Raw genomic sequence first — 23,980 nt, forward strand, 5'->3', positions numbered from 1 at the left:
TCACTCTGGTACCTAAGCTGGAATGCAGTGGCATAATCTTGACTCACTGCAGCCTCTACCTCCTGAGTTCAAGCCATCCTCCTGCCTCAGCCTCCCGAATAGCTGGGACTACTGGCACACACCACCATGCCCAGCTAATTTTTTTTTTTTTTTTTGGTAGAAATGGGGTCTTTCTATGTTGCCCAGGCTGGTCTTCAACATCTGGAATCAAGCACTCCTCCCACCCCAGCCTCCCAAAGTGCTGGGATTACAGATGTGAGCCACCACACTTGGCCTGTCTCAGTCTTTAAGTGAGCCTGTGGCCCAAGGGTCTGAACTTCACAAGTGCCCGTCACTTCTTTTCCCAGAATTAGGTGGGACAAGATGGCTGGCGGGAGCTGGAGTTGGGTATCTTCTGTTCCATGTAGGTTAGAGCTGATGGGAGTTGGGTATTTTTGCCCTTTCCCCAGGTCAGTTAGATTCTAAAACCACAGTAGATTATGATCTGGTAAAATAGTTTTTCTTGGGGAAAGGCCTTGTTCAGAACATAATGCTTCTCCCGACCACCCCCAATACCTGAGGGGATTTTTCCTGGTAGAGCTTCAGGAGGTAAAACTCAAAAAAGCACTGGGTCCCCTGGAAGTGTTTTAACTCTCAGACTTGTCCACACTGAGTCTCTGGCAATTTATCACAGTTCAGGCTTGGCTACCAGTACTGGTTCTTATGGTGGTTTTCTACTCAGGGTTTCTGCTAAGTTGTGGCTCTTTGTATTTGCTGTCTGTCAGAAAAGGGAATGTTTCTCAGCTCTTCTAAAGGAATACTTTTCAGAAGGCCCACAAAGCAGTGAAATAACTGAGGATGCAAGTTGGGTGAGGAAGTACTACCATGGCTATGGTTCCTAAGAAATCAGTGCATTCATGAGTTATTTGAAAAGGAACTGTTTTATTACCTCATGTCCAGAGATAAAGATCCTAAGGTCTGTACTGTAATAGCTTTGACTGAAGGAAACTGAGAGAGTTGGTGCTATAGGTTGATTTGTATCATGGCACTCTTTTATCATTTGCCTGTAGCTGTATTTGCTTAGGAGAACCATGCTTCAGTCCACCCCTGCCTCTTTCTACTTTAGTCGGAGTTGTTTGTACCAAATGGGTTATTTAAAATTAAGTTGGATTGGGATGGGCATTGCACCAAATCAAAATTTGATAATTTCACATTTTAGGTCTTATAAGCATGTAACACATACTATTATGTAGTATGAAAGCAAACTGTGTACTTTGCATACATGAATTCAGTTAGTTTTCAGAGCAGCCTAATTAGGAAAAACTGTCATGTCTACTTTATGGATAACGAATATGAGACTTAGAAAGGTCAAGTAAATTACCTGAGGATACACGAGCAGCTAAAGGGAAGTGGCAGGGCTGCAATTCAACCTCCTGACTCCAAACACTAGTAAATACTACCCTACTCTTTTCAGTCACTACCATTTCATGGCTTTCATTCTCCCCATTCTCCTTCTCTTGTCATTCCCTCCACCCTACTCCTACTTTTCCTTCTCCTCTTCAACTCACTATGTCAAAGAGAAAAGGAAAGACCATTTTTGAGACAAACTAATTTGCTGAAAGTTCAAGTCTACTAGCAGTATATAATACTCATCATATTCTACATTAACAAGGTAAAATATCCATTTATATTTCTGCTTTAAAACCTGGCATGCCCTTTGTTCACATTTCTGTTAGGATCATTACTATTTTATTATTGATTTGTATGCACTATTTAGAAGGAAATTTTATGTATGACTTCCTGTAGTCACCTTTGCCACTCAGAGCCGCAACAAATATTAGACTAATCTAATCAACAAGCAGAAGTCATCTAGAAGCAATTGGGCTTTATGCAAAAATAATGTAGGCCCACTGCCCCAAGTGTAACTGAAACGGACAGGTTTTTTATTTAATTTCCTTTATATGTAGGAAAAGAAAAATTTTAGATTAGGATGTACATAAATTTGAGTTTGTTGACGTTGGCTCTGGAAGGGTGTTGTACACCCTCATTTCCTAGTGGCCTGAAAAAGAATAATAAAAGAAGAATAATGAACCTTCTGTACTTAGTAAAAGGAAATGCTTTTTTTTTTTTTTTGAGATGGAGTTTCGCTCTTGTCGCCCAGGCTGGGGTGCAATGGTGTGATCTTGGCTCATCACAACCTCTGCCTCCCGGGTTCAAGCGATTCTCCCGCCTCAGCCTCCTGAGTAGCTGGGATTACAGGCATGCGTTACAACGCCCAGCTAATTTTGTATTTTTAGTAGAGACAGAGTTTCTCCATGTCAATCAGGCTATTGAACTCCCGACCTCAGGTGATCCGCCTGCCTCGACCTCCCAAAGTGCTGGGATTACAGGCATGAGCCACCATGCCTGGCCTAGGAAATGCTTTTTAAGTACTTGAGGTCTGGCACAATATTTACCATTCCAAAACTCCCATTACCTTTGGTTTTTCTCCTCAGGATGATAAATCTTCATTCAGAAAGGCTTTGGGTACAGTTGTAGTTTATCTGCATAGATAATATCAACCAAGTTAGACCCAATAAACAGTAATATATAGAATGACTATTTAAAATACTACAGGGAAAAGTTGGATTTTTTTTTTTTTAAGCTAGATTACCCAAAGTTAAATTTGGCCAAAGCGGATATCAATTCCTAGACTTGGGTTTTAACTTAAATGGATTTATTTATGGCCTCTAAGACAATCATTTTATTCTCACTGCATTCATGAAATAATTCACTAACACATTTCTCCCAAAGAGTTGCTAATGCAATGCTCTTTCCCTCAGTGGAGTCATCTGATTGTTTTAGCGCAGGCACTATCATCTCACCATCAGAATATATAAGAAATGTTTGACCTTTAATTAAAGTTGCAGAATATTATCTGCTATTGTGTAGCATTCTAGAAATGTTTATAAAAATATGAAACCATGGGAGATGGGAATAAAAAATGGTCTTCTTCCCTTCTTTGTGTTAAATATCTGAAGAAAAAAGTGTTCTGGCTTATGAATTGGAAACATTTTCATCCCTAGTAAATACGTAGCTGCTTAAGTATATTTCTTAACACTGTGAATCGAAGGGGAATATTTAAATGTGACCAAAAATTCTACATACATAACCTAGGAGGCAATATAATACAACATAACAGCTAAGACTGTGCAAAGGCTTTAGAGCCCAACAGACCTGGGCTGGAATTCTGGATCCCCCATTTATTGGCTGTGTGACCTTGTGCAAGTTTCTTAACCTTGCCAAGCACCCATTCATGTGTAAATGTACCTAATAGTACTTAATTCACAAGGTGTGTGGTGGGAGGGATTTAAATCAGTTTATGAAAAATGCCTACAATAGTGCTTGGCACATAGAACTCAACAAGTGGTAGCAATTATTATTATAAAAGCAAAACAACCTCTTACATAAAAATCATAAAATATTAGTGTCATCAAAATTCAGTTATTAAACATATTTTATGATTAAAAAGAAGACTGCCAAAATCGTGAAGCAGTTGGAAAATAAAAACATTACACTTGAAATTTCAATAACAGTAAGTTTGAGCTAGTTGTATGTTTGTTTTAGAATTTTTTGGTTATCATGAGATTTGACATCTTAAGTAAAAGGTCTGTTTGTTATACCATGTTCTGGTGTACTCTAGTGGTTTTGACAAGGTATATACACACAGATGTTAGAAAAAAAAAACCCTTTGGTTGTTGCAATTTTCTCCTTATTGCATCTAATTGAAAACATAGAGGAAAGTGTAGAACACATCTGTGGGTACTTTTCATACCAGTGATAGTACCATGGAAGCCATGGAAGTCTTTAAGAGAACTCCTATAGGCTTAGAATGTAGTGAAAATGTTAGGGGACTCTATAACGTTTGTATTACCACCCTTACCCTTACTCCTTACCCACCCACCTGCAAAAAAACAAAAAAGAAAAAAAGAAACTATCATAGTAATCAGCTGCTTCACTGTGCTAAAACGTATTTCTGTTTTGGAAATATTTGCCAATGAACCAAAAAGAATTTGGCATTTGGAAATATCTTCCATTGGCATAGCTTGTAATACAATTCACAGAAACTTTTAAAAACAACTTGAATATAGTATCTGTAAACTTTCCTATTTACCACACTTTGGGGACAGGATCTTAAATCTTCCTATCTTATTCATCTTCACTTTTGAAGTTCTTTCAGAAATGTTCATGCTGATTAATAGTTAAATGATTTAAGTATTAACTTACCCATTTCTAGCATATATAATATAGTAGTAGCCTTTTAGTTGTTTTCTTGCTTCTGAAGCAGCCAGCATCCTTACACATTTTTTCATTACTCGTTATTGTCCTCAAAAATTGCTCTTCAAGCAAAATGTGGTTTCCTGTATTTCCTGTGTCATTCAATTAATGCATTTCTCCAAGTCTAACCATAAGAACTAGATACCACACACTGTTTCCTAACAGATGGAAAATCCTTATGTTTTCACTTAACATCCCTCTATTAAGCAGCTCTCTCTGGGAGCTGTCTCCCTTGCCCCATTAGTATGTTAAAGCAGCCAGATCCCTGAAATATAAATGATAAAAGTGGATTTCATATCTGACATTTTAAGTTACCAGGCATTTTTCCTTTATGGCTTAATCATTGAGATTTTTGAAGATTATATGTACAGGAGGGGAAAGATTTTTATTTCAGAGACTGGAAAAAAGCAACATAGCATTTTAGTAGATTGCATAAAAATGGAGCAATAGTTAATTTTTATAATTTTTTAAAATTTTATAATTTTTTACTTATAAAATTTTACTCTAGCTATTAAAGACTTCTTTTTTTATAACTACATTTTAACAGCTTTTAATCTAACCTTAATAATAAATATTAGTTCCTTTGCCCAGGGCTTGGAAATAATCAGAAAGAGTTCTCAGGCAAATCTGGCTTTTTAAAATATTTTATCCTGTTGTATTTTGTTGAGATTTCTTGGGAACTGGTACAGGGAAAAGAATAAAAAATAAGATTCATTTATTTCTTATTTGCTAGAAAAAAAGCTGCTATTCATACCAAACACACTTTTGGACTACAGGGCAATTAAAAAGAATTCAATACTAAGAAAAAAAAGCTGCTATTGTTTTCTTCACTGGCAGAAGCAGCGAGTAAGTGGCAACTCATGACTCTAATGAGGCATCATCCCTAGGCAGATTATTTATAATGCATATGTAAAGTCAGTATCACTAGTGAAATCTATATGTATTTAACCCTGAATCTTCAATCTCTTTTATCTTTTACTTTGAGGAAACCTATTCTTGGTTTACTTGATACCCGAACTAGTTTGGTATAGAATTGAACAATTAACTTCTACATCAATTTGTCTGCACTGTGACTATTTTAACTAGCTCAGTTTCAAGCCTTGTTTAAAAATGGTAATTCCTCTTTCTAAATTTAATTTTATGTCCAAATGTTTTTGTTACAGCCTGGCCAAATTCAGGTCCCCATCTAACTTACTATCATATTTATTCAAAGACTGAAAGAAGGCCACAAGGATGAAGCATGAATGAAGGGTGGATTGGTATGAGATGAGACAGGATGTGGGGGTAGAGGGATCAAATCATATATAGCTATATGAAGGCCATAATAAGGAGGTCAAATTTTATTCTCAGGGAAGCCATTTAAATTAGAATGGCATGATGTGATATTTCATTTTTAAAAGATCACTCTAAGTGCTAAAAACTACATGGGGCAGGACTAGATGGGAGACCAGAGAGGAGGCTCTTAGCATAATCTAGAAGATTAGACCAGAGTAATCAAGGTGATGGAGAGAAGGGGAAAGATTCAGGACATGTTTTGCAGATAAAAGGTTCCAGGATCTGGTGACAGATTGTATGAAGGCTCTAAGCAAAAGAAGCATCAAAGATAGGCCTAGGCCTGATATTTAGTTCATGCCACTGCCGTGGCTACCTAGGTCTTTGTGTGAGTCTTGTTATGAAGGGCCAATACTTTTCTGTATCTGATGAGCCAAAGTTTTGGGCTTGAAATGGGGAAAAATCATGGATGAACAAGTTTAAAGAGGAGACAATCTAAGTTCCGTCCAGCTACCATGTTTTAACATTCCCAGATTGATGAGATTTACTTTAAAAGTACCTTCATGAAATTTTTCTGAAACTTTATTCTACAGCAGTGCCAAAAACATTCCAGACAAAAGTGTGTCTTATTGTTTCATATAACAGACATGAATCTGATTTCTTCCACAACTTCTGACATCTTATCCACTAGTGAATTAGCAAAGTTTTGTTAGCCTGCAGGGGTTTCTATGAGGGTTTCTCACCCTCAGCACTACTGACATTTAGATGGGGTACTTTGGTTTAGGGGGCTGTTCAGTACATTATAGGATGTTTAGCACCATCTCTGGTCCACAAGATGCCAGCCGCAACTCTCAGTTATGAAAACCAAAAATGTTTCCAGATATCACCAAGTGTCCTTTGGGAGCAAAATCATCCCCAGTTTAGAACCCAACTCATGGTGCTAATAGTAACAAAACTAACACTTATAAAGCACTTGTTATAGCCCTTTTATCTTATACTACCAGAGCCAGTAGGTAATGTTTAAAATCTTATAAATCATAAAAATAGATAAATGCCTTTAATTTCTATTTTAAATGTAACTGTAAATCCACTCAACAATTGATGTTGGACCACAGCCTTTTGAGTATGAATCCACTGGCTGGATTTCCAAATTGCCATGGTACATGAAGCATTTTCTACCATTTTTAGTTTCAAGTATTTTAGTGGGGGAAAAACTGGATTCTGCTTTCATCCTTGCTTTCTACATTTGTCCAGTCTTTTAGTTTTTTTACCCATACCCAATTTAACCACTTTTTGACTGGGGATGGGTTGAGGGGAGCAACTAGCTTTTTTTTTTAAGTATTTCTAATGCATTCAACCTAGCTTTCAAATAAAACCAGAAGTCTTTTACACTTACAGTTTATGGACTGCTGAATATTTAACTAAATTACATAATTACCCTAAGTAAAACAAACAGGTTCAATGACCACTGCCACTAGCCTTTTGTAAGCATGCAGCTGATCATCTGTTGGGACAAAAGCATAAGGTTGGTTAGAGAATAGCCTCCTAGCCAGTCTTCTACCATGTGATAAGTGAGTATGCCTATCGGCTAGTTTTACTAGGTAAAAATTGGTTAAGAAGTATTGTATGTGCGAAACACCATGTAAATTACTCTACTTGCATTATCTCTTTTAATCTTCACAACAACCCTAATACATAATTATGTTAATGTTTGTGTTTTGCCTTTGAGAAAACAAACATAAAGATAAGTGTTTTACATAAAGTTACATAGCTAATAAAAGGACCAGGATGGGAACCTCAGGCATTCTAATATGTGCTTTACCATTTCATCACAAGTCCAAGGCCGTAAAGGTTAATTTTCTACAGAGCACTAAGCTCCAGTTTGGTCCATGATCACAAACTGTACCTTGGAATCTTGACCTGTCATCTTCAAACTAAGTGCTATGGCAATAAAATATGGGATATTAATATAAATCTACTACTTGGAACAATTCAAAGGATTGATAAGAAAGCTCAGTGACTCCAAATCATCAAGTCTATACATTTAAAGATAACCCAAATATACCTGTATTAGTTTCCTATTTATTTGATAACAAATCACCAAAAGCTTAATGCCCTAAAACAACAAAAATATATTATCTATAGGTTAGAAGTTTGACACAGGTCTCACAGGGCCAAAACCAAGGTGTCAGCAGGACTGTGTTCCTTTCTGGAGGTTCCAGGGAAGAATCCATTTCCTTACCTTTTCTGGCTTCTGGAGGGCACTCAATTCCTTGACTTGTGACCCTTCTTCCCCCTATCTTCAAAGCCAGTAGTTGCATCTCCCTGACCATTCATCTGTAGCCACACCGCCCCCTGACTCTGAATTTTCCTGCTTCCTTCTTCTACTTTTCAAAACCCTTGTGATCACATTGAGCTCACATGGATAATACAAGCTGATCTCCCTACCTCAATAAAATGAGCCTTAGAGCCTTGGCACAGCTTTGAGCCACAGTCAGTTCCTGTTCAGCTACATTAACTGTTTTGTTTTTAGTAGGCGTTTTCAAAAGGTGATGTGACTCAAAGGTTGATTTGTATGAGAAATCAGTCATGATTGAATTGCATAACTATCTGTCCTCAAAGTCCATGTAAATAGATCTATGTAATTATAATTAAAAACAATAATTGCAGATATATCAGAGGTCCTTTAGTCTTCTAATAGTTGAGTCTAGTAAGTCTCACCAAATTCCACACACAAGATTCTAACACATGTACATATGCATTTGTTACAGAATGCAATTTAGATACTATAGTAACCAAATTCAAGGTAATGGACAAAACTTAGTAATTTTCATTAAAGCTTTCTATTTCGGGCTTCTCCTGAATGTGCGTTTTAAATGACTAGGACATTAAAGGGATTGTTTCAGAAGAACTATCAGCACCTTTTTTATGTGTCATGTTCATCCAGACTATCCATCCAGATAATTGCTTTATTTCTGATATGTCTTCCAAGGTTGTTACCCCGTGTGGGATAGGCAATGAATTTAACTGTCTTTTGTCCCTAAAAGTTTTATAAGTTTTTATCTAACATATTCATGTAGTGGAAAAAAACTCACAAAAGTGCTTTCAAGCACTCACAGTGGTGTCTAAGCCACTATTAATTGAAAAAGCTGCTGTATTTAAAAAAACTGCTAGTTCCTGTGAACCAAGATCATGCCACTGCACTCCAGCCTGGGCCAAAAGTGCGAGACTCCGTCTCCAAAAACAAACAAACAAACAAACAAAAACTGCTAGTTCCTTTAAAAACTTAAAAAACTACACTGGAACTCCAAAAACAGCTATGAATTAATAAATTTCTATGATTATAAAACTGATAAATTCCACAGTAAGACAATTAAAGTGGCAATATTAATAGTATACCCTTTATTGAATACCTATGTGTCTGGCCCTTTGCTCATTTCATCCTTATAACCTGCAAGGTAAGTTAATCTTTTTACTGATAAAGAACTGGATGGCAAAGGCTAAGCAACTTGCCAAGCACCACAGAATTTGGTAAATGCTGGAGATTTGAAGTCCAGTGTGACTCATTTCAATTCTGTTTTTATTTGCTAATATAGTTAAACATTTGAGTATATTCTCATGTTTCCATTTTTATTTAAAAAATGACTCAGAGTTTGAACATTTTAGTAGTGAAATTTTGTTCTCTGGCATTAAATATTTCAAAACTAGCATTTGGTTAGGTAGAACACTGATGTAATTATGAGTCTTACTAAAATATTTTGCAAAGATAATCAAGGTAAACAAATTTGTCATCAATTTTTAACTAGTTTAGGTAAAATGTTAATTACTTAAATTGAAACTTCAGGTCCTAGGACTTAGATAAGCAGATCCTTGAGTCCGATGCAAAAGGCATCATTCAAAGATAAATACATCAAAAGGCAGTAACTGAGGACTAACTTGAAAAGTTTGAAAGGTGAAAAAATAGTTCTCTACATATTTTCTGTTTTCAGGAGATGAGTATGATGTATGTGCCATTTGTTTGGATGAGTATGAAGATGGAGACAAACTCAGAATCCTTCCCTGTTCCCATGGTATGAGTAATTACATACTGCTTTGAATTTACATATAGTAATTTATATTTAGGTTCCATATTCCAGGGGAAGAGATGGAAAATAGTTATTAGCACACCAGAAGCCAGGCCCTGTACTAATTAGTGGTCTCATTCAAGGATGGAGGTGTATTTATAAAAATTTATAAACTTTCAGGCCGGGCATGGTGGCTCAGGCCTGTGATCCCAGCACTTTGGGAGGCCGAGGCAGGCAGATCATGAGGTCAGGAGATCGAGACCATCCTGGCTAACACAGTGAAACCCCGTCTCTACTAAAAATACAAAAAATTAGCTGGGCGTGGTGGCGGGCGCCTGTAGTCCCCAGCTACTAGGGAGGCTGAGGCAGGACAATGGTGTGAACCCAGGAGGCAGAGGTTACAGTGAGCTGAGATCGTGCCACTGCACTCCAGCCTGGGTGACAGAGCAAGACTCCATCTCCAAAAAAAATAAAAATAAAAATAAAAAATAAACTTTCTTCCCGTCCCTACATGATACATACAGAACACTGAATAAATATGGCAAGAGATTAAATATAAAAGTATCAACCGCAGCATACTAACTAAAGATGTATATTTTGCTTCAACAGCTTATCACTGCAAGTGTGTAGACCCTTGGCTAACTAAAACCAAAAAAACCTGTCCAGTGTGCAAGCAAAAAGTTGTTCCTTCTCAAGGCGATTCAGACTCTGACACAGACAGTAGTCAAGAAGAAAATGAAGTGACAGAACATACCCCTTTACTGAGACCTTTAGCTTCTGTCAGTGCCCAGTCATTTGGGGCTTTATCGGAATCCCGCTCACATCAGAACATGACAGAATCTTCAGACTATGAGGAAGACGACAATGAAGATACTGACAGTAGTGATGCAGAAAATGAAATTAATGAACATGATGTCGTGGTCCAGTTGCAGCCTAATGGTGAACGGGATTACAACATAGCAAATACTGTTTGACTTTCAGAAGATGATTGGTTTATTTCCCTTTAAAATGTTTAGGTATATACTGTAATTTGATTTTTTGCTCCCTTCAAAGATTTCTGTAGAAATAACTTATTTTTTAGTATTCTACAGTTTAATCAAATTACTGAAACAGGACTTTTGATCTGGTATTTATCTGCAAGAATATACTTCATTCACTAATAATAGACTGGTGCTGTAACTCAAGCATCAATTCAGCTCTTCTTTTGGAATGAAAGTATAGCCAAAACATAAAAAAAAAAAAAAAATCCTCAGTATAGCTTGCAATTAAGACCTAGATCACAGTATTTAAGTGTTTTGCGTTTTATACATGAGGTCAGTGCTACAGCCACCTAGCATGAACTAACCCAGCTTCCACCTCCATAAAGTTACCTAAAGTTGTTGAGTTGGAATATGTTCTGGCATTTACCTGACCTGCCAATCATTAGGGAGAGGCAACAAGGTAATTCAGCCTTTCCTCCTATCAGCACAAAGAAACTCAAAGCTGTTTTTTCCCTTTCTGTTCCAAAGCAGTCTTATCCTGACAGGAGCGGTCTATACTAGTGCAGATTTCAACACTTTTTTTTAACGTTTTAATTACTATAGTGTTATGTAGAGATCTGATTGAGCAGCTAATGTTTCTGAACTTTACTTACTAATTTTCAGTGTCCTTAAGGGTTCTGTAGTGTTATCAAAGCAAAAAGAAAATGCTGCATAAAAATACCAAACTTCAGCAACTGTTAATACTCAGATCATATACCTCTTAATAAATAGCATCTTATGCTAATTAGCCCTGCTAAACTATGTACAGAGGAAACTGTTCAAGTATTGGATTTGAAAGTAAGTGACTTACGTTTAACAGAACTAATGATGTATTGAAACACTGTATTATGAAAAGCTAAATTATACATCATTGTAACTATGTAGAAAGTGTAGACTAATGTATAATCAAAATGCTAAGGATTTTTATATGGCCTTGTATGAGGGGAGTTTGAATGTTAATAAACGTTTTCCACTTTAAGATCCAGTAAATGTCTGTTCTACTGTAGTATTACTTACCGTATTAGCCTTATTTTTATATATCCTATAAAGTGATAATGACTGAGGTCAGAGAAATCACATCACCTTAGGACTTTATACAAGGTAACTGACCATTCACATGCAGTTAGTTAGGTAATAGCCCAAAAAGTTTAGACTGCTGCCAAAATTATTCCAAAAATAAACAGTGTACATTTTGGTACCCTGTTGTAAATTATGGTATATCGAGGGAAAATTTCACTTTCCAAATTGCCTTTTAAAAAATAATGTTCATAATCAGGAAAAAATTAAATAGGTATTTCTACTTTGGAAAATAAACGGTTGAATTCAGCATCAGCTATCTGATACCTCATCCCTCTTCCCCTTTTTTATAAAAAATTAAAGAACCACAGGCCTGAGAAACAGGACATCAAAGGTTACCACGGTAGTTAAGCAGAGTTTGGAATTTGACATAATTGTATGGCCCTAACCTTTTTAAACCTGCTTGGTCATTTGCATAATTTTCATTTAACCTAAGTGAGGGTGTGAGGACAAAACATTGAGCTCAGTATCTGGCACATCAATGCGCAATAAGTAATAGCCTTCAAAATAATTATTAAATAAAAACAAACCTAAAACAATATTTTAAAATAGGAAAAGGGAAAAAAGTAAAAAGTCACGGTAATGGTTAAGTATGTATTAGATGTTATATTCCCTCAGTCTTTAATCCAAAGTTTAGAATAAGGACCTGGTCCCTTTATGTTACGAGTTTTATGGAAAAAAAAATTTTTTTTTGAAATTCCAAATAATTACTTTAACTGTAAAAAAAATCTACGAAGTGTCTTATTTAGCAGCACTGGCTAGGGCTGTTACTAGGTTCTGTGAATGTTCACTTGAAATGTTCTGTAATTTCATGGTATAGCTTTTCAAACAGGACAGTAGGTACAATTAAAATACAATTTCTATTTAAAAAACATTTAAAACCTTCTTGATTACAAAAGTAATATTAACACTAGAAATCAAAATATAGTCACCTGGAAACTTTCACTCCAGAGATAAATTTATCTTAATATATTGCCTTCACAAATACATGTATATTAATACTGTATGTATGTGCACTGTCATGTGACATGTTTATATCCTTATATTATTAACATTCATTGGTAAGCATTCTTATGTCATTCTTCAATGACTATTTTGTCCTATGGACTTAAAATCATTTATTCAAACCATACCCCTTAAAAAGCTGAACTTTGTAGATATTTTCCAAGTTTGGATGTCATAAGTAATGCAGCATGATGGACATTCTGGTATACAAATTTGTATAGCTTCATTTCCATATGCTAAATTCCTATAACTAAGTACAAAGCAAAGTACGCATGTATATATTTCCCTAAGTATTTTTCTAATGAAATTGTGGGTAGAAAGCCAATGAATAGTTTCATTATATACTATTTTAGTGATACACTCACCCTTTACCACCTTCTCTACCCCCAACCTCCTCTCTGAACACACACATACACACTGCCCCCTCACCTACTTACAGATTTGTTTCAGAATTTTGGTCACTGCCTTCTATAATTGGTTACCCTAATAGTTCTTTACATGTAAAGTGTGAATGTGTATTATTGTAAAATCTCAAATCATCACAACTCAACCACCAAATTTTCATTTGCCCCGTCTTTTGGCCTTAACAGGTCAAGAAACTGATACCAGGTTTTTATTATAGTTTTACAATTTCTAGGTTATGTCCAACTACCAAAATAGCCCCAAATCCTTTATCTCCCATATTTGTACATCCCTGTGTATGTACAACCATATTCACAACCAGTGCCTGACAACTAGTCAAAGAAAAAAAAACTTTCATTATGCATAGTATATTTTAAGACAGGTTAATTCCTATTCCCTAACCCATTGTTTCTCAAAAGGTAGCATATACACCACTTAAAATGAATCAGACTGACTCAGTGATTGTTTCTGAAAAGGGATTCCTGGGCTTATGGACTCTCCATCTCCAGAGTGGAACCCCAGAGTCCATAGTCTGCCTTACAACCAGCTCCCCAGTTTTACTGAGACCCCCTAACTTTTGAGCACCCCTGGCTCTAAGCGTCCGCTTGACAGTTGTTGGTAATAATGATTTATGTAAATAGCCCTAAATTTACATATTTATCAAACTTCAATATATATCAGGGATTTTATGGCCTCTGGATTTAAACCTATTACATAGCCATGGTCAACATGTCACTACAAAGCCAAAAAATGCAAAAGCATCCCAATTATCTTATATGCTGCCTAAGGAATGTCTTCTGCTCTTATGTGGGAGGGCCCCAGCTGGCTGACTTCAGCCTGCCAACACAGCTTCCAAATCTAAAGTCATATGACATTTCAACACAGAAAAAACCACAATAGTGCAGAAACCCTTCTTGGTATTCCCTTTACTGTTTATTAGATTTCACATCTAGAAACCAGCAAGAAGAGGAAAATACTTATTTTCTAGCAGATAAGTCAGTTGCTTCTCACATACTCGTGAAGATGAGCCTGAAATGACTAAAAGCTATGTGTAACAGATCAAAGCCCATTAAAAAGAAATTCCCAGGCACTAATTTTATCTGTAATATTACTTGAAGTAGGCCATCACCTAATATTGCTAAAGTTTTATGCTTGCAGCAGACTTTGGCCTATTCTGTGTATTCCCACTTTGTCAAAAATCAACTTTTAACAGTTTATATAAACAATGTATATAAACAACAGGAGCCTAGAGTATTTGGTTGGAATAAATTTATTTCATCTGTCTGTAAACAAGGTGTTTAATAGTTATGGCATTTTTTTAAATGCATATTAAATCAGATGAGTTAGACTGTATCCCAGATGTAACAAAGTGCAGGGAAAGAAATGGACAAATCAGCAACAAGATTTGTTTTTAAATCTGTACATTATCCACAAGGCCCAAACAATAGAAGCAAATACTAGAATGTCCCTAAAGTAGTGCCATTCGAAAGAAACCCTTAATAGGTCAGTTAAAATCCATCTCACAATAGCAACAGTTCATTTTAACAATAGTATGGCACAGAATACATATGAAAAAAATTCATCACAAGACAGCCAAGTCCACAATAATGCAACTTCATATAAAAACTCAAGCTGCAAATAAAAATTGGTCCTATGAAGAACAAACTGGACACACTCCAGATGGTTATGTTGGGATACCTAATGTCCATAATGGCAGCCTTTTACAATTTTACTAAAGAGTAGAGCTGGTGTGCAAAGAAAAAGGAAGAAAAATCTGAGCTATTGCAATGATGGAATGTCCCTGGGGATTCAATCAGTATGGTTACTGTAAGGTCATGGGAGGAAGTGCTTTTTGCTCTTGTTTTGCCATTGCACTCTTCATATGTCCTGTAGACACTATGAATAAAGGTTTGTCTCTACTCAAGTGCAACAACAATACTAAAAGCAAACTACTGCAGCTCTCAATAGCTCATCAACAAAAGGGATTTTAATTGGTTAAAAAAAACAGGCACTGCATAAAAAAAGATGGAAGCAAACCAAATGCCTATGTGCGAAGGGAGGGGCGGGGGGGCGGGAAAAAGAGAAGAGTGAAGGAATGATGCATGCACTTTTTCCTCCCAACCATGCGCTACAAAAGGAAGACTAAATGAGCCAAGTAAATGCTCAAAGTGCTGAAAAGACACTGATCAGAGATTGTACAACCGGCACCTTGCTTAATATTAACTTATTTTAGTAATCAATATCCCATTAATTGCTAAGACAAAGTGATGCCCAACTTGGCATGCCCCCTCCCCCCAATTTCAAGGTATCATGCAAATCATTATTGTGCTGCAATTATGTTGCCAGATAAGGGTTGGTTACATACAGTGGTTAACATACAAATGATCCATTGGGCAAACAGGAATCATGACATTAGAAAATAGGTAAAGAAAAATTAGCTACCATCTATAGTTTGGTAGCATTGTGACCATAATTAGGGTTGTTGATGAAGACAGTTGCTAGGTAGATGGGGAGAGGCTGCTTACACATCAGACCTCCTCAGGTATAAAGCGAGTTCATATGCTTTCTTGTTAAGTGTGCCTCCGTGGACACCTTCCTTTCCCATGACTATAACCAATGCTGGAGTACACAAGGAAACAAAACAAAAGTGAACAGAATTATTTTGGGGGGGGAGGGCAGAAAGAAAGAGACCTTTCCCCACCAACAGAGGGATACAAAGGAGACACAGGTTCATACCCCATCACCCTGCATTGCTAATAAAATTTCCAGAATTAAGACTTAAGCTTACAGCTAGGAAAGTTTAAGAGCAATTTTCCCCTAATACTTAACAGTCTGCCTAGCAGCTAGAACCCAGAGTCTCTCAAGTATTTTGCCATTGAGTATGCCTTCTTATTCAATCCGCCTCCATGGACCCCTTCTTTTCCCATTACAAAGACCAAGACTGAAAGAGAAAGAAGAAAAGTGTTTCAAAAGAAGTGTTAATCAAGAAAGTCACATAAGTTTTAGCAGACAGAACCCGGATTAATAAGTTAACATTAAGTTAGTTTTCCATGAACTGCCAAGCACTGAAGTCAAGTAGGTTTCCAAAAAGAACTTTCAAACTAGTAATATACTAAACAGAAAATAGTAAACTTGACTGCATCTTGGAAGCCAATCAATGCAAGCAAAAGTTCTATACAACTATCTTTACACTAGCTACAGAAAAAAAAAAGTGATCATTTGTCTTCTATTTTAGGGCAAAAAAATTCTGGCTGATGTCAAGTACATGTTATTACTTGCCCCCAAAATATAAACTTAATAAACCTGGGGAGTTACTTACTTACAAACTCTCCCCAAATTTTAACATGCTTGATAAGTTTAAACTATTAAGTTTTACCAGTGAGGCTAAATGTATCTATTATTTCCAGAGGAAAATGAAGATCAAATTTTAAGTAGCATACTCAGTATCATTCAGAAAAGGCCAAATTAAATTATTTAAGGTGTTTGCTTACTGATAACTTCACCGTAGTAGCCTTGTTTTTAATTGCGTCTAAGAAAATAGGTTTACGATTTCTAATTGCTCTTCTATGATGCAATTCAAAGGTGTATAACCCAAAATATATGTATATGTCAAATTTTATATTCACTACCACTAGATGTCAGTAGTGCTGTATCGTATAAAATATTCTGGTTTTTTGTCTTGTGTTTGACGCTTCTTTTCAGCGTATAGTGCAGCTAAGGTTTAAAGAGATTTGTCACTATTTCAAAGTCATCTAATTTTCTTATAAATACTTATAAACATCAACTCACACCAGAATACGAGTAACTTTTAGGATAATCACAGGGAGCTGGTAGAGCCATAGCATTAATTATAACTCACAGCAGCTTCAACTCCCCTCACATGGTAGAGCTGTTATTAAAATTAGATGTGCCAAGTCAGCTATGTGAGGCTACAGAAGCACTCTCTATTTACAAAATATTCGTATGCGTTAACACATTAAAATGTATTTGTAAATCAATTAGATGTCATAATAAAACTCAATTTCAAAAGTTTATTTTGAAAAAGTAGGGAGACTTCTTTAGTGCAATTAAGAGTTTCTATAATGCTGACAACAGTCTGGAGACACCTGAATTTCTGGACCAAGTATACAAACTAAATGTAATTTCCTACTTTTCAAATCTAAGTCTCAGACACAATCTTTGAAAATATTTCAGTGAATGGACAACTTACTCCAAAATCCTCATCTAATTATCTTTTCCCCAGCAAAGTTCCTAACTGAAAAATGAACGGATGTTAATTTTTCCTTCTTTATGCTGAGTAGTGAAATGGTTAGAATACAAGCAAGAAAAAAAAGAAAAGAGATCCAAAGGTCAAACACACACCAAAAGGGACTAAAATAACCAAGTGATTCGAACAATTTAACAATCTGAAACACCACAGGATTATGATTTGACATGTCAAGCAGTTTAAGAGACTTTTAAGTTTAATAAAGCTGAAAGTGAGTTCATACGAATATTCTATCTTAGAAACAAAATCAGGATCTAAGAGGCCAGGTTGTAGATGCTGTAGAGTAGGTACAACTAAAGCAGTGCTTCTCCATAGTGCTGGGCAGTTCACAAAAACCACCTTAATAGCCATTATGGACTAACTTTTATTCAAAATGTTAAAAGAAACTGCTTAATAAGTTGTAATGTGGCATGCAACTTTAACCAAAAGAATGCCTTACTCACCTCTACCAGCTCTGCCGACAGCCACATTGTATGTTGGCTCCCCACCTTGACTCTTTGTCCGGATGTCCATTGTGCAGTCACCATCGACGTATAGACTATCTCTGATCACTGAGCACTTCTTCGCGCCAAGAGTCAAACCGTTGGTAAAGAAACCTTCCCGGTCTTTTCCTACAATCATATCTATTTCTATTGGCTGCCCCCCACCAAAAAGAAAAAAAAAACAAACACACATTAAGTTGTAGTTAATTCCTTTTAGGGCTTGATGTAACAGGAAAGGCTGTATGCTAGGCTTATACTACCACTGCCAGATAGCCACATTTCACTAATGTAAAACCAAGATTCAGTCTTTTCTAAATAATTACTTAATCCTATATAATCACATATTTTACATGAGTTGATTTGACTTCAGTTAATGGTGTCGTCTCTTAACCAAGACCAGCCTATACAAAGAAACTGTAAAGAGTTGACAGTTGACACTAGACAAAGTGCAAACTTAAAAGAGTTATTTATAAACTGTATTAAGTCAGCTGGTGCCTGAAAGTGTTCACGTAATGGTAAAAATTCAGCTATCAACTCTGAACAAAGCTGGTCTATCATATTCAGTCCCATTACAGTAAATCATGTTTCATCAAATTTAAAGTTGCTTCAAAGTCTCCCAAAATAAAGCCTGTTCTTTGATGTGTTCACTTCTCTGCTTAGAATAACTAGAAATATACGTGATGAGATGGACTTCAACCCCTGGACATCAGTGCTTTTCCAAATTCATATTTCCCTCCTATTTTTCTAGCCACGACTCCCGTTTCTTTCCAACTTCCCTTCCCCTCCCATCTCAGTAATCAGTTTTCTTTCTGGGCAAACGCAAAGTGGATTCTGTCTACAGCACTGCGGTAGGCAATAGTAAAACAGAAAAAATGGAGGGAGATTGGGAAAGAAACTGAGGTAGCCACCAGAACCGGAAAGGAGAAAACGTGCATTCTAACATTCCATGAATAAGAAGGAAGGCGTCGCCCCCATCAGAACTGCAGAGTCATAGCAGGCCCCAGCCATTTCCAAGCACACTCCCGCAATCTTCCTAGTCAGACAGCGGGAACTCACACACAAAGACAAGAGGACTGCAGGAAAAAAGTTGATGACCAGATGCCAATTCCCTACAAGAATTGTAGTCCACTGCGGGTATACGAGACCTTAAAGTACTACTATCAAGGACTGAGTTCTAAAGTTAGACTTTAAACCATGTTAAGTGGTAAAAGAATAATTAGCACCCTTAATAGGGGACCTGAATTTTGGTGTTTAATGGAAAGGGAGCGTGGTGCTAAGAAATAAAGAGAATGGTCTCGTATTTAATACAATTATCATAATTTTAGAAACAGCCTTGGGCAGAAACAGGCAAAACAATAAGCTGGAGGTTTTGTGGCAAATATTCGCCAAACATATTGCAACCAACTCAAAACCATCAAGTCTCAAGAAAATCAGGCAATGTGAAGCATAAAACTGCATTAGTTCCTTTACTGCCACCACTAAAGAGGGAGGGACTTAGAGAAGTGAAGTGTGCTCCTGGTCTTCGCAGATAATTGAAAGCCCCCGAAAAGCACCCCTTTTTTGAGCTATGTTGCATAACTGGGGATAACCGTATATCGATGAATCTCCATATGAGGAGAGAAATCAATGGCAGTTCGCCATCTTGGAGAATTTAAAAAAAAAAAAAAAACAACCTATAGAGCTAGAGCTGAAGTCGAGATTCACGAATCCACCTACGCGGTCGGCGTACATCTCTCGCAAGCCCCAGAGGCCTGGACATCGGTAAACCTACGCAAAGTCGCTTCGAGAATCCCGGGGGCCGGGCCGGGGCCGCCGCCTCCCACAGCCGGAGGCGCGGGAGGCGCGCTGTCCGCGGAGCAAGAGCCGGCCAGAGAGCCTAGGGACCTCCACCCGGGGCCCGCGCGCCCCAGCCCGGATCCCCGACCCCCGCTTCCACCCCAGGACGTGCATAGCAAACCTCAGGGCTTCAAGAGAACCTAGGGGAACCGCACTAGGAGGAGAAAAGGAACCCCTCCCCTTGCCCTGGCCGGTGCGTGCCCCCTCCCCCAACCCGGGCACCTGGACCGACGCTGGGAACGCCCGGCCAGGGCCAGCGAGGAGTCCGGCCGCCGCCCCCAGCCTGTCAGCGCAGCCCCGGGTGAGGGGGCGTCCCCGGGCCTCGGCCTCCCCGCCCGCCCGGCAGCCGCATCCTCGGCGCCCGCTGCCTAGCACACCTGCGGGCTCGGCCCTCAGTGTTCCAGCCCCGCGCTGCGGTGCCCCCGCGGCCGGCCAACCCCGCTCCGGTGCAGGGACCAGGGTACCGGCCGCCACTGGTCCTCACCGTAATGCTCTGAAAGACGCCCCCGGCCGTGGCTGCCCAGACGTATTTGGCGTCGCAGTAGCCGACAATGGCGGCCTCCTGGCAGCAGCCATCGCACATCAGGTTATCCACGTAGCTCTGCCAACCGGCCATCTTCGAGCCCTTCGCACTGCAGCGCGGACGGCGAGGAGCAGCAGGCGCAGCGGCGGCGGCGGCGGTAGCGGGCGGCGGCGGCGGCGCGGGGGGAGGCGGGGCGGGGGCGGGGAGGAGGCGGCTCTGCGCAGGCACCGACCGCCCCCCTCCCCGAGGAGCTGCGGAGGGAGGACGCGGGTTCAGCGATGAGGGACGAACCTCAGAGCGCGCTCGGCCGCTCGGCCGCCCGCAGCCGCGGGGCTGACAAACCAGCGGCGGGAGGCTGCGAAGCGGCTGTGCCTGTGGCGGCTGCTCCTTACCGCAGCGCCCTCCGTTTTCCGCGGACACGGCTGGGCGTGCGCGCGCGCGTGCGTGCGATCCTTCCGCGGCGCCCGGGCACGGAGGGTCCCGGGAAGGGCGGGGGGAGACTGAGGCGGGGGCGCGGAGGGATACCGCCCCGGGACAATCACGGCCGCCACGTGCGGGAGGCGCCGGCCGGGCGCGGTGGCGTTGCGGTGGAGGGCCGAGCTTCGGACCTCGGGCCGGCGGAGAGGGTGGACCCCGCGTCGCTCTCGGCACCCCAGGAACAGCAGCGGCACGGACGCCTTGGAGCCCCGCGGCCGGGCCGCGATGTGCTTTTCTCCTGTGTCCGCTGCCCGGGATGCGGAATCTTGAGCCTCGGTGTCGGGTTACAGAGTTGTCCTGGTGACGGGATGCGGAGCGTTTCCTCCTCTTTGTGGTGGGGGCGGCTGGTGGCAGGGGCAGCTGGTGGCAGGGTTGCCCACGCTAATCTCCGAGTCTCTAAGGGCACCGTCTTTCCTGGATCCCTCTTGCGCCTCGTCCATAAAGGCAGACCCGCGGGCGCGCGCCGGCAACCTGAAATCAGAGCAGGCGTCCGTGGCGCTCAGGAACCTTGCTGAGCTTCGCCGATCTTTCATTGTTGCTTCATTTGGGTACCAAGGGCCTCTCATTCTGTGGATTCTTTGCCTGGAGGAGCCCCCTTAATGTTGCTAATCACGTGTGGTTAAATTGCTCGTGAATTCCGAACAAAACAAATAGCGACCTGTGTTACACTGTTTCTTGGTAACTGGGAAAGTTACTGGTGGCTTGAAGTATACGCAGAAAATACAAAGATTAAAAACTAGGGAAGAGTTCACTGAATGAACACCGTAACATTTCTGCTCTGCAGGGTAAAATAATTTCGGGACCCAGGTCTGGGAAAGATTTGTATTAACAAGGTAAACGGTGGGTAGAGTGCCTGAGAAGCTATTCGTATCGTCTTTGGTAGCCTCTGGGCACTAGGACTAGACATGGAATTAGGGGTCCCCCAACAATGACTTCAATTTTAGGTTAATAGAAACCATCTGCCACTTAAGGGAAAGAAAGCACCAAAATGTAGATAAGTTGATGTTCACCCTTAAAGTTATCGTGTAAGGTCATGATTTGTAGGAGGATTAAGGAATGTATCTCTGGAAAGGGCAAGAACGTTGCTTTTAAAAGTCTAATTGGTTCTGAAGTTTTATATTTTTTCTGCTGATTGCTTTAAAATGTTCAGCTACTAGAGAGAAAAAAAGTACAGTAAAAGAAACCCCCAAGTCAGAGACCTATCAGACTGAGAATATGTATTTTCTCATGTTCTAAAGATACAGAATACCTGTGTGGTGTAAAATGTGAGCCAAAAATTGTTTCATTTTTGTAAGTGTGCCTCCCACCTGATTTAATTACACTTAATTGTTCTTGTTTATGACTCTGCCTTTTATGGTGATGTTGATCATTTTAGTCCTTCGATCATAGCACTGTATCATCTTAAAAGTTAATAATAGATTACTTGTAACACAGGCTATGTGAGAATTCATCAAGCTGTATGTACATTTATTGTGCTCTTCATTGTATGTATAATTCAATAAATTGAAACAGTAAACAAAAAGGTAATTATAGAAAAAATACAGTGATAACTTGAAGTATGTTGAATTTTTATTAATTTACTCTGAAGGTTTTAAGATATAATTTCTAGACGTTACTATCTTATTGTTATAGCACAGAGTTGGAAATAACTACATTCTTTTCCTATTCTTTTATTGTTGGCTTTAAACAGTGAAAGAATTTGACCAACAATATTTTCTAATTCAAATCTCAAAAGATTCTAAAACACATTTCTTGGGTAAAATATTCACAAAAATTTAGAATTCTTGACATTTTTCTATATTTTTCAAAATATAATTCATTTTAAATTACTGCTTACTTTTCCAACATGATGTTATTTTTCTAGAATTGCAAACAGTAAAATTTAAACAACTATGAAAAAAATTCTGTATAATAGATTAAATTTTACAGTTTCAATTTTTAGGTTATATATTCAAAGAGAGTCCATGTGCTGTCTTGGTTTTCAGTACTGTAATAAAGTAACCTGTGCTTTTTTGTTTGTTTATTGAGACTCCGTCACCAGGGCTGGAGTGCAGTGGCATGATCTCGGCTCACTGCAACCTCCGCTTCCTGGGTTCAAGCAATTCTCCTGCCTCAGCCTCCCAAAAGTAGCTGGGATTACAGACACCCGCCACTACGCCCAGCTAATTTTTTGTATTTTTTGTAGAGACGGGGTTTCACCATGTTGGCCAGGCTGGTCTCAAACTCCTGACCTCGTTATTCGCCTGCCTCGGCCTCCCAAAGTGCTGGGATTACAGGCATAAGCCACCATGCCCGGCCACCTGTGCTTGTTTTCTTTAGAACCAGCTTCCTTGCATGCTGCTTTATTTTCCATTTGTGTACAGTGATCTCTTCCTATTTCATCTAAGTGTTGCTTATACGTTTCAGAAAGTATAAATAGAGGTGGAATACTGAGCTTTAGTAATAACAATATTGGTTCACTTAAGTCCAAAGGAGTATCAGTGTGAGAAAAAGAATTGCCAATTTGTATCTTCCTCTACTTTTCTGAGAGTAAGTAATCCCTAGGATAATAATTGTAATATCTGGGCAGAAGTTTAGAAAAGTTGTGGCTGTGTTGTTGATACAAATAGCCAGAATAATGTAGCCATTAACAATCAGTAGCATATTTAAGTTTGGAGTGCATTATTATGCATTCTTTCCAGAATTATTTTACTCTTATTGAGTAAAGCAGAAACTGTGTAGTAAGCCACATTTAATGTGTAAGTCAAGTGGTGTCTGAACCACTTGAGTCCATGTAAAAATCATTTGAAATTTTAGCAAAACACAAACAAATTATCTTTAAAATGTACACAACCTGATAATCATTGGGGGCAGGATCTAAAACTATACACAGTAATTACCCCCAAATTTAGTAAAACCATAATTAACCATCGGTTATTTAAAAATTTCACCGCATAGTTCATTTCTGAAAACAGTATATGAATTATAAAATCAATATCACAGCAATAAAGTTTAGAAAATGGAGAAAAATCCTTAATCCCACAAGCTAATACAAATATCTTTTGAATGTATTCACTATTTATGATTTTTACAGTAAAGAACAAGGAGAACTTATAATTCTGCATTTGGCCATTTTACCCTGAAATTCTATGAATTTTTGCTTTTTATATTTTGAGGCTATTAGGAAAATGGAAATTTAAATTGTTATATTTTTCCTTTCTGATGAATTTATTCTTTATTATTTAGTAGTTGCCCTCTTGATCACCAATACTGCTTTTTGT

General features: G+C 38.8%; 3 protein-coding genes across 10 annotated transcripts in view; 2 read left to right on the forward strand and 1 right to left on the reverse strand.

Moving 5' to 3' along the window:
• The window catches only part of RNF13 (ring finger protein 13), a 151,801-nt gene extending 140,171 nt beyond the window's left edge, over positions 1–11,630 (forward strand). For 5 of the 6 annotated variants that reach the window (XM_054681164.2, XM_054681163.2, XM_001142115.7 and 2 more), the window contains exons 9-10: positions 9,558–9,638; positions 10,242–11,630. In XM_054681164.2, coding sequence (XP_054537139.1) covers positions 9,558–9,638; positions 10,242–10,606 — 446 coding nt within the window. In that variant the 3' untranslated portion in view covers positions 10,607–11,630. The remainder of the gene's footprint in view (positions 1–9,557; positions 9,639–10,241) is intronic. The other variant, XM_009446678.5, reaches the window with a different exon arrangement.
• PFN2 (profilin 2) lies at positions 1,902–20,535 on the reverse strand. 3 transcript variants are annotated; one of them, XM_063807271.1, is made up of 4 exons: positions 20,205–20,429; positions 17,846–18,038; positions 2,456–2,522; positions 1,902–2,038 (listed from the first exon to the last, which is right to left on the reverse strand). In XM_063807271.1, the coding sequence occupies exons 1-3, from the start codon at positions 20,334–20,336 to the stop codon at positions 2,491–2,493; spliced, it is 357 nt and encodes a 118-aa protein (XP_063663341.1). In that variant the 5' UTR covers positions 20,337–20,429; the 3' UTR covers positions 1,902–2,038; positions 2,456–2,490. The 3 variants fall into 3 exon arrangements, with proteins under 3 accessions (XP_063663341.1, XP_003310187.1, XP_516998.3); XM_003310139.5 differs by lacking the exons at positions 1,902–2,038; positions 2,456–2,522 and adding an exon at positions 14,390–15,754 and having other exon boundaries at positions 20,205–20,535; XM_516998.7 differs by lacking the exons at positions 1,902–2,038; positions 2,456–2,522 and adding an exon at positions 14,390–16,076 and having other exon boundaries at positions 20,205–20,535.
• Positions 20,449–23,718, forward strand: LOC107970805 (uncharacterized). The gene has a single exon (XM_054681165.2). The coding sequence runs from the start codon at positions 20,522–20,524 to the stop codon at positions 21,233–21,235; it is 714 nt and encodes a 237-aa protein (XP_054537140.1). The 5' UTR covers positions 20,449–20,521; the 3' UTR covers positions 21,236–23,718.
• The last annotated feature ends 262 nt before the right edge of the window (positions 23,719–23,980 follow it).

This window comes from Pan troglodytes, chromosome 2, assembly GCF_028858775.2.
Source record: "Pan troglodytes isolate AG18354 chromosome 2, NHGRI_mPanTro3-v2.0_pri, whole genome shotgun sequence".
Lineage (NCBI taxonomy): Eukaryota > Metazoa > Chordata > Mammalia > Primates > Hominidae > Pan > Pan troglodytes.